The sequence below is a fragment of the Carlito syrichta genome, unplaced genomic scaffold, assembly GCF_000164805.1.
Source record: "Carlito syrichta isolate Samal-C Ts95f unplaced genomic scaffold, Tarsius_syrichta-2.0.1 Scaffold308018, whole genome shotgun sequence".
NCBI classification, from domain to species: Eukaryota; Metazoa; Chordata; class Mammalia; order Primates; family Tarsiidae; genus Carlito; species Carlito syrichta.
The window spans coordinates 382,490-393,482 of NW_007252114.1; the positions used below are offsets into that span (position 1 = coordinate 382,490).

General features: G+C 44.0%; 1 protein-coding gene across 1 annotated transcript in view; it reads right to left on the bottom strand.

Annotated features, from left to right (window-relative positions):
• Nucleotides 1-919: 919 nt before the first annotated feature.
• The window catches only part of MFSD9 (major facilitator superfamily domain containing 9), a 16,755-nt gene continuing 6,681 nt past the window's right edge, over nucleotides 920-10,993 (bottom strand). The window contains exons 3-5 of the mRNA XM_008064779.2: nucleotides 10,418-10,547; nucleotides 7,816-8,025; nucleotides 920-3,944 (exon numbers count right to left, since the gene is read on the bottom strand). Coding sequence (XP_008062970.1) covers nucleotides 3,154-3,944; nucleotides 7,816-8,025; nucleotides 10,418-10,547 — 1,131 coding nt within the window. The 3' untranslated portion in view covers nucleotides 920-3,153. The remainder of the gene's footprint in view (nucleotides 3,945-7,815; nucleotides 8,026-10,417; nucleotides 10,548-10,993) is intronic.

Genomic DNA, 10,993 nt, shown 5'->3' on the forward strand with positions numbered 1-10,993 from the left:
TAAAAAAAAAAAAAATAAAACATCCTCAGTATTCCACACTCACCACAGGCTCAACTAACTCGGCCTGCAGTTCAGCCCAGACCAGACACTTGGGTGTCACTCACACCCCCTCCCACAGTCACCCTCAGGGCTACTACTTCTACCTGCTGCTCCCCTTCTTGCAACCACCTCTAACTCAAGGTCCATCTGGATTCCTGCCCCAAAGTCCAGACTGCTCCCTAGTCCTCCAATTAATTCTTGCTGCAGCCAGAGGGATCTTTTCAAAACCCAAATGTCCCCAGAGCCTTCTCTTAGGAATTATTCTAAGAGGTTCTCCCCATCTGTCAATACAATCTCAATCCCTTAGCATGGAAGATGAGTCGAAGATGAGTCCCTTCTTGACTGAACTCTGATTCTCAACTCCAGGTGTGCACAGAAACACCCAGGGGAGCTTCAGTCTGGTTCCTATGGGCTTAGGCATGCAGCCAGGGCAGAGGACCATGATTCCAGCCCTTCCATGGGCTCCAGGGTAACACTTAAAGACTTCACTCCTCAGGAGCTTACCTAGCCTGGTTTGGAGCCTGGTAGAGGACTCCCGTGGCCAAGTACAGCCTGTTCCCTTTCTGAGTTTTCCTCATCCCTGTGGGCATGAGAGCAGAGGTGCTCCCTCTGCTCTATGGGAAAAGCCATCTTCCAGAACCCCAAGTCCTGAGACCTGTTCCATAGCAGTTATGGATGGCATAACGTTCTCCTGGAAAGGGTGCCGTTTCCTTCATAAATGCTTCAGGAAAGCTCAATACTTCTAAAATAAGATTTCACGCAATATTAAGACGAACCACATGAAGATATTTTGACTCATAAAAATAGCCAATTTCATGTGGCTCAACCTGACACAGGAAAGGATTACAGAAGTTAAGATAATTAAAAAAACACACACACGTTAATTGAGCAGATTTAATTTCCCTGAGATTATCCTCCATAAATGATACAAACACCACCCACGAGACCAGAGGTTTCATACTTGACTGTGCAAAACAGACCAGGTAGGTATCGTGTTAGAATGGTCCCCAGGGAGTCTGGGCTAGGGCTTGAGTGTCTGCACATCCAACAAGCTCCCAGGTGCCGCTGGTGCCATTGGTCTCTAGGTCACACTTTGAATAGCAAGACACTGGCCTATGTAAGAGGAACCATAAAAAGATAATTTACTAAAAAAATCATGTTAACAAAAAACAACAATTACTAGTGGAGAATAACAAAAGACGCTTCTCTATATTCTAAGATTCATCTTTGGTTTTCAGTATTTCAATGTGTCTGATAAAGCCTCATTAAGCTCCTAGGCTTTTTTAAATTAAAAAATAAAGTGCTATGATTTTTAAAATAAAAACATGGCCATATTTAAGAGCGTTTAAGAAACTCACCCATTTCTGAGAGTGAAGAAAGAACCACCTTTGGAGAAATTCTGAAATTCTACTCCATTGCATAAACCCTTATTTATTGCCTTTTGAGTCTAATTTCCATGACATTTAGTTGCTCCTTGAGGCCATTTAATATAATATTTTAGTCTCCTCAAAAGCACTTAGTGCTTATGTAAAAGTTGACAATTGCAAAACCTAATAAAAAGTTCACTTTTTTTCTTATAGCAAGATAGGAAAAGAGACAATCTTCAAACTAAAACATAACTTCCATTTAGTCATCATAAATATGTAGTCTATCCCACAAACAACTTCTAAGACATGGAAATATGTTTTCTGCTTTACAAACAATAAATATTAAAGTGAAGACAAATCACTACTGTGTATTAAAATATCATTTACAATTACACATGTGTGACATTAAAAATAGGCATAACATGCTAGTGGACTAATTAACTGAAAGGAATGTGAGCTTCAGCAGTTTGTGAGGAAAAGAGGGTACCCCTAAATCACATCTATGAATACTGACGTAACCCAACAGACAGTGTGCCTTGTTCCTGCCCCCCTGCAAGTCCACGTCATCCCCTACACTGGACCTCTCGCCCATATACATGGGAGTTTCACGAAGGCCTAGGAAAAGGCACACAAAAACACCTCCTGTAGATCAAGAGTTCTGCTCTTCTCAAGCTCAAAATTAACATGAAATAAAGGAAATGATTCTTAATTCAAGACACTGTAGAATCCTTTCCTCTGATCTAGCACGCTGCCTGACCCTTGCTCTGCATGAAATGTCTGTCCTAAAAGTATTCCTGTACTTTAGCTTCACCACTGGGTAGTCAGCCCCAGGATCAGGCCACCTGACTGGATCCCAGGGCTCCAGGAGCAGAAAGGTACACCCAACATCCCAGTGGATTTTGTCTTCCTCTGAGCTAGGCTGGCTCTCTCAGAAGCAGGGAATGGGCCAAGAGACCCACTTCTCCTATGATAGAGTACCAATGCTGACAGCAGGGAGAGTGCAACCCGTTGTGATCACAGACACAATTTTACAGTCCGAATCTAGTTAGCTATGTAAAAACAGCCAGGTCTCTGGATTTTGCTTTAATCAAAATCAGTATGTCTCAGCATGATCCTTTTTCTGCCTCCATGAGAAATCGCCAGTGGTGCTTCCTAACACCATAGTTTCTTGGTCCTATCCAGGCCCCCTGAATCAGTCTCTGGGAGTGAGGTCAGCACCTGATTTTTAACCAGCTTTCAGAAAGCGATAGGCTGGTTTTGATAAAGCAGCTTCTTCAATCTCTAGGATTTTGATAGCAGAAAACTCCCTCTTAGCATATGGAATTTAACTTGAAACTCAAGTTCCAGCTGATCAGCATTTGACTAATGTGTGACCCTCTTTTGCAGTAAGAAAACGCTTGTGGTTTCTTCCTTTCTTCCACTAGCACCTTCTGTTATCCCATCACCATTTCCCTACCCTGCAGCTGGTAACTTTTTTTTCCCCTTGAAAATTTTAACCTTGGCCCAGGCAGGAAAAAGAGACGTCCAGGTACACACTGAATACACTCCCCTTTGGCAAAGCTTCCCTCCAATCTTAACCTTCCCACACACTGCTGAGAGCCGACCTGGATGCCACCAACAGAGCATACCCACCTGGAAATACGTTTGTCTTACACAACAGACCCTTTCCAAAGACCCTTCTCATTCTGGTCTCCGTTCCTGCTTCAACCACCTTAAATTTTGTTTCTGTGTGTTGTTCAGATCCATTCTACTCACTTTTTAATATATCACTCCTGCCACCATGAGAGCGAGGTTTGTTTCGAGACATTATGACAACAGCCACTAAGGCTAATGCAGCCCCCAGACTGGGGGGCCCGCAAGGGCTGACCTCCTGGGCAACTCCTGAGAGCAGAGGGGCCACAATGCGGCCCACGGCCGTCACAGACTGCCCCATGCCTATGAGGGTGCCACTGGCCTGCGCCCCGCCCACAGTCAGCTGGAGGTCTGTGATGCACGTCCTGCCAATGGCAGTGGAGAAGGACAGGAGAGTAGAGGAGAAGACCACCATGCCCATGGTGGGCGCCGCGGAGTAGAGTAGCAGCAGCGAGCAGGTGAGGGTGCTGGAATGCAGCAGCAGAGTCTGCATGTCGTGCTTGTACGCTCGCAGGATGGGCCCTAAGGCAAAGCCGGCTACAGCCCCCAGGGCGCTGTTGTAACTGATGAGGTAGCCTGTCACCTTGGGACGCACTCCAAAGCGCTCCTCCAGGGCCAAGACAAAATTACTGTAGTACAGCATGACCGCCAAGGCCATCAGCAGGCGTACCAGAAATATGTCCCACATTTCGGAAAATATCAGGCTCTTCATGTCACGCAAGGCCAACAGTACTTGGACCGTGGGCAGCCGGACAGCCTTCTCCCTCGCCGTGGCTCCATGCGTGGTGGCTGCTTCTTGCATGTCACAGGGGCTCCTTCCCGACAGCACCTGGGTCTTATGCGATGGCCGGTAACTCTTTGTGTTGCTGAGCTTTGCTTCACTCCACGGAAAAAGCCAAACGAGACCTATTAAAACGGCACGAGAGCTGTTAAAGGAGGCTGGATGCACCGAAGTCATATGCTGCTTCTTAGGGAAAGAGGCAATGACTTGTATTAGATGACTAATCTCTACTTTTGTACTAGATTTACTAGTCTGTATTTTTTAATTCAGTTTTTTGCCATTCCCACAGCTCCAATTTGACATCGAAATTCCGGCAAAAGACTCTTCATGTTTAAAAAAGAATACCAAAACTATACCTGTAATACTCACTGCTTCCTCTCCAGCTCCAGATCCTATGTGATATCTAAATTGTTTCTAAATGATATCCTATTTCATATCTAAATTGTTATAAATTTAAATTACTCCCCTCATTAAATTTCCAATTCTCTACCTATCCATTCTCTGCCAATCCACTCACCCACTCACTCAGCTGCCCGAACATCCAATATTCATGGACCGCTTTTAAGTGATTATACTACGAATACATGAACAAGCAAGACAAGGTCTGTGGAATCCCTGTACTCAAGGAACTGAAACCTAAAAGCAGGTTCAGAAAAGCAAAGAGGCAACCAGACTACAATGTCAAGGTCATCCTGGGGGAGACACAGGCTGCAATGTACAGCAACAGCCAGCCTTGGCTTGGGGGATGGGCAGGGACAGCTTGTCAAAATGTCCCTAAAAGCACCAACTTGGATCCTCCCCCAGTCAGGGCCACCTTGTGCCTTCCTAGGTTACACCTGCAAAACGTCAGGGCACTATTCTCACAGACCATGACAGATGACCTTCAAACTAGCTCTGACTGACATTCAGGTAATCCTTCTTCTGCCCTCATGGCTGACACATTCTTGCCTCTATTCTTTTACTTATCCCATGTCATCCAGGTGGAATACCTCATCAGTCTAAATCCAAAAATGTTCTTAAAAGTGAATTCAAATTTGCCACTCTCGGATATCCTTCCAATTCTTCCCTACTGGGTATTTCATCCCTCAGCATGTAAAGGTTCCACTCAGACCAGCGGCGATTCAGTGCTGTTTCATCTTGTTTTTAGCAACTTTACTTGTGTAAGGGGTTTCTCCAAATCTAGCGTGTTTCAGCCATGGACAGATTTATGGCAGAAAATCAAATACATGAGAATGAGATCCGAACTTTTCATCTATTCATATCTTTAAAGGGGTCCTTGGGCATTTTACAGAATCTTGATAAAAACGTGAAAGAATTGCTGCGATGGACAAAAACAAAAGGAGAACGAAACGAATACAGATGATAATGATGACAGCAGCTATTATCCATTGAGTGCTTCCCACATGTGCAAGGCGCTGGGGCAAACTGCTCGTATGGAAAACCTCTTATAGTTCTTATAATAAGGCTAGGAGTTTTGTTACCTCGTTTTATACATGGGAAAATGGAGGCAACTTGCCTAGAAATCATACTAAAAACTGGCAAAGCAGGGTTTTGACTCCAGGGTCTTGAGTCGTTAACCGTGAGAACAGAAATCCTAGACAAAAGGACGTGCAAAGGCTTTTCCAGTCAAAGTGGCAGATCAGAGAAGGATATAAGAAGTTGACAGAGTCACATGGTTGAGGGAAACAGCTATCGTCACTGGGAAGAAAGATGGCAAAGTTAGGATGCGAAAACAGCAATGGGCTGTATTCACTGTACCGACTGGCCAGAGCCCCCGTGGACACTGTCTGCTGTCCAGCCCGGGTCATCCTTCCACTCCTCTGCCCCCCTCTGCATCACCCAGGCCTGCCTTACCCCTAGATTTCTTAAGTGGAAAAAATAAATTCTTATTCCTTTAAGCCACAGTAGTTGGGAACACTTGTAGCTGAATGTATTCCTCAGACCCATTCTGGGCCTAGTTTAGGGCAGCATATTTAACAGCACTATCATTGGAGGGTCCAAAATAGAAACTCCGTAACTATTTTCTTTGTTTATATGCTGACTTTCCACTAGGAGTAAACTCACATACATGTATCTTTCTCTCTAGGTAAAGGTCCCTGGCCACACCAACTGGTCATTAGTTTGTTTTTTAATCTAGATTTATGTAAAATACATTAGGCCTCCCCTCCTGACTGAGATTACAGGTTGAGTGCCTGGCAGAAAATCACGTAAGTATTCCTAAAAGGATTGAGATAAAACTCATGAACTTTGCCTCCAGAGTCTAATATCCTAGCCCAGCAAAGAACCCATCCCTCAAAACAGAACTCTAAATATGAAGATTTTAAAAGTCAGAGTAAAGCTTATGTAGAATATCATTAATCATAAGGGAAACTGAATAACATGAATTCTCTTGTTTATGAAGTCATTTATCCAAGAGCCAGCTGTGTACCAGAACCTGGGCGAAGAGAATGAAAGATATTTTAAGCAGTTGGCCCCGCATCCAAGGAACTCACAGTCCAGGATGTATCCATTTATTCATCAAATACTGAACAACTGCTGTATGCCTAGCCTGTTCTGCACAGGAGTGACAGCACTGAGTCAATCTCAGAAAACCTCTGCCCCATGGAGTCTTCTCACTGTGTGTGTGTTGGGGGGAGGCAGGGGGTAGAGGGGACAAATAGAATGCAAGCGAGAAAACACGTTAATAATTCCAGAAGTGCTATGAAGAAAATTGAGTTATTTTAGGCAGAATGATCGGGGAAGGCCTAAGAAGCAGATATTTAAATCCTGCTGGATGAGAAGAGAAACAGGCAAGACGTGGCAAGAAAGTGGTGGGTGAAACCAAGAGCGGGTACTGAGCCCTCCTGCGGGAAGGAGGCCAGCACGCCGGCGGTCAGCCAGGATGCCAGTGTGGCCAGAGGGCCGCAAGGGAGGCAGAGGGGTGGGGTCCGGCCAGCCCAGCACCCACCACCCACCAAGCGCCCCCACACATGCGTGAGGCCTGTGCCTTATCGCGATGGGGAGCCACTGAGGGGTTTGCAGCAGCGGATGGCCTAATCTGACTTGTGTTTAACTTCTCTTATTTTATTTAAATTTATGATAAGTATGTTAAAAATAAAAGCAGGTTTTCCATTTAACTTGTAACTAAGAGAATATGTATTATGCAAAATAATAAAATCAGACCCTTACCTTACAATACACAAAAAGCAACTCAAAATGGATGAAAAACAAACATAAGATCTGAAATTATAAAAAAATCCTAGGAGAAAACAGAGGGAAGAAGCTTCTAGAAATTGACGCTGGCAAGGATTTCCTAGAAATGACACCGAAAGCACAGGCAACAAAAGAAAAATATGATTCTATCAAGACTAAAATGCTTTTGCACAGCAAAGGAAACAAATCAGTAAAGTGAAAAGTAACCCACAGAATAAGTATGATTTGCAAATCATATATCTGATAAAGGGTTAACATCTAAAATATATAAGGTACTCCTACAACCTAATAGCATAAAGACCAATAACCTAATTTTTTAAATGAGCAAATGTCTAAATAGACATTTCTCCAAAAAGCGACCAACAGGTGTATGAAAGGATACTCAGCATCACTAAGCAGGGAAGTGCAAATCAAAACCACAATGAGAAATCACCTCCCACTTACTAGCATGGCATACATACACATATAAGCACACACACACACACAAACACACACACACACACACACACACACACACACACACAGAGAGAGAGAGAGAGAGAGAGAGAAAGAGAGAGAGAGAGAACAAGAGAACAAGTGTTGACCAGGCTGTGGAGAAAAGAGGACACTTAGACACTGCTGGTGGGAATGTCAATTGGTACAACCACTATGAAGAACAGTAGAAAGGTTCCTTAAAATGACTTTCATTTTTGGACCATGAGTCTGCCTATTCTGAGAAAAAACAAATTTTAAGGAGATAAAAGTATGTAGATTAGTCAATATGAGTACAAAAAACAACCTTCTTATGATTAAATGTCAACTCACCAGCATTGAGGAGGAAGACAGAAAAACAGATGAAGGCTGCAAGATAAAATCCACCATCGAACTCAGTGAGATAGCCACCCACCACAGGGCCCAAGATGAAGCCCACGCCGGACGCTGTGTTGAACTGTCCAATCACAAGTGGTCGTTCCTTTTCTGAAACCAGATCAGACAGCAGAGCCCTGGAGATGGAGAGGGTGTGTTTAAAAATACCTGCAAGCGAACAAGAAACATGCTCTGTAACTTTTCCAGACCAAAAGCATCTCATGGTGATCCTGGACTTAATCTCTATCCCTGATGGAGCTCTGTTCTCCGTTTTCTTTGAACCTCTAAGGCCGGCAGGTTTCGCCCCCCACATTGCGACGCCTGTCTAGTGCCACAATCCCAGTCAGTCATCACCTTCTCTAAGCAAATCCCTAAGCCCTTGCTTGCCCGCCTCCTGGCATAATGTCCCAGTGTTTCCAGTATTCTCTGTTACACAACTGCCATTCACAGTTGGTCCATCTAGAGAGTTATAATTCTTTCTTTCCTCACTTGCTGAATCAATATTTACAGCATGCCCACTGTATGGCCAGCACTGACCTAGGAGCAGAGGCCAAAAAAGCAAAAGCAAAGACACAGCCTGCATTTTTATGGGGGAGAGGATAAGGAGTATAAAATAGAAGGTGATAAGGGCTACGAAGAGAAATAGAGCCGGGAAGAGGATGAAGAATAAGCCGAAACCTCGATGGCATGGTCATCAAACCAACACCTACTTCTACCAGCAAGAGGCTTGTGAATTTGTTGACCAAACAAATGGAATGCTGTGACCTAACTTCTAATAAAAGATTAAAGTGAATAACAACTTTATACTCCCTATACTTCTGTGTATATATCTGACTCCTATACAGGCAGATACCCACGTGCAGAACAAATACACTCGCAAACACGCTGGAGGATCCTGGTGACGCGCTGCTCACTGTTTTGATCAACACCATGAATGCTGATGGTGGACCTGCCAGAGTCACTCAGCTGTGATGTGACACAACGGTGTTCAATGTTCCCTGCAGGCTGCCTTACTCTGCACTCACCGTGCCACCGTGTGCTTCAACACACTAGTTCTTTTAGTCCTCTCCTGGCTCTGCCTCAAAATTAGGTTTGTCTGATAACCAACCTCTTTGGGAAGCAAGCTCATAAATCCCTTTTGGAATTAGGTAGATGGACTCTCTAGACCTGTTTCCTTAAGTGTCAGGAAGGACTGGGCCAGAAGATGATTGATTCCCTAGAGGCTGCACAGAAATTCTGTGATTATTTCTGAATTGTTATCGATGTCAGGTTTGTTTTTCACTTTCATAAAAAAGTGTGGTCGAGTTGCTGGTAGGTGACCCATGAGATGTCTCAGAGTGCAAAGGGTTAATAAAAATATTCGAATCCTGCCCATACATGTCTACCCATTTTGCAACAAACCTAGGTCCTTATTCATCAAATTATGAACAGCTCTTACCACTGAATGGAGGAGCGTATTATGTTGTAGAAAGACACACTGCCAACCAAAATAAGAACAAGAAATATGACACCAGATGCACATGCAACAGCTATCAATTGGATTTTGTGAGGTGGTGGTAAGGTTTGTTAGGATAACTGACCACATTAAAGCCAAAATCTTCAAAAAGCTTTTGTTCCAGTCCACAAAAAGGCACATTATGAATTTTGGAAGGTGAACTCAAGAGAATTTCAGAGTACACAGCATGCCACAGAAAGGTGCAGAAATCTGAAATGAATTATCATCAACTCTCTGTTAAAATGATGCATTTTATGGTCTTTTCATTTGGGGAGTCGGTTAAAAATTGGCAGCTTAACTGAGCATGGGCAGACACCCAGTGCAGCAGACACGTCGGCCAGGGTAGTAAAGTCCGCTGGTGCGCTAATGCATGAGGTGAGAAAGAAACACCAAAACTTCTCCAATCACTCAGAATGGCAAAGAGAGAATAAGGAGCTTCTACAGGAACTATCTGCCCACCAAACACCACCTGGCATTCACAGGTGGTGTTTCAAAGAATGGACAAAATGAAAGCCATTTCAAAAATGTTAGAAGACTAGTCTGGAAACAGAAAGCTAGCCCACAAGCTGCTCTATCATAATCCTAGTGTCTCCCTAATCAGCAGTCAGATTTAAGACGGCTACAGGAAAGCTACAGAGGTTAATCTGACATCAAGAAGCCCGATTACAAAACTACAGGATCACCAGGGGAGGGAATAGTATTCACAGTGCTTGTCACATTTATCCAATGCTTACTGACTGAATGTAGACCAAGATCAACAGAAAGGAGTCAAGTCCTGATATAGCAGCATGGTGGTCCACACTCATAGGCTCTGAGGGGCTCCATCAAGAAGCTGTTAAGGGTTGCAGCTTTGGTCAAGTTAGCAGAGCACCTAGCTGATGCTAAGTGCTCAAAAGAGAGCAGTTGATGGTGTTACAGTAATAGTTATAAATGCTATTAACATTATACTCTCTTTATGTAAGTGCGCATCAAAGAGACAATGTCCAGCAGGGACAGGCTTTACATAGAGATTTATTTTGAGTAAAGAGACACACAAACTCAGTACAGACAGGGGCCAGATCTCACCTGCAGGGACTCTAGCTAGGACAAACAGGAACACATTGGTGGCTGCTCCGAGGAGGAGATATCCCACAGCACTGAGCAGAATGCACATCAGCAAGGAAGACCGTCTTCCCACCAGATCACTCCAGCACCCCTGAGGAAGGCAAGAAGCAGAAAGCCCTTTGACCTACTCTACAAATAACCACCACTACCACCACGCAAATGTGCAAAACAAAGTGACCCAGTGGAAAACGTCAGGGGATCTGGCTTAAGATCCTGGGACGCACGGTTCCGTTATGCCATTTGCCAGAGTACGTTATTTTCTCTGGTCTTTCCATACAGTGAATGAAAAAATGCCGTATAGTTTTCTCTGTCCAAAAAAAGTCCAATGTTCTGGTGCTAAGAATGGCTGAAGAAATGATGAAGTATAATCTGTAAAGCCTCTTTTTTCCCCTTTATTCTCATTGCGTTACACAACTAAATTCCTCAGAAACGATGTTCATTGTTTAAACATTTTAAAAAATACTGAAAAACAGAGCTGGGCTCCATGGCTCAGCCTGTCATCCCGCGCCTTTGGGAGGCTGAGGTGAGTGGACTGCC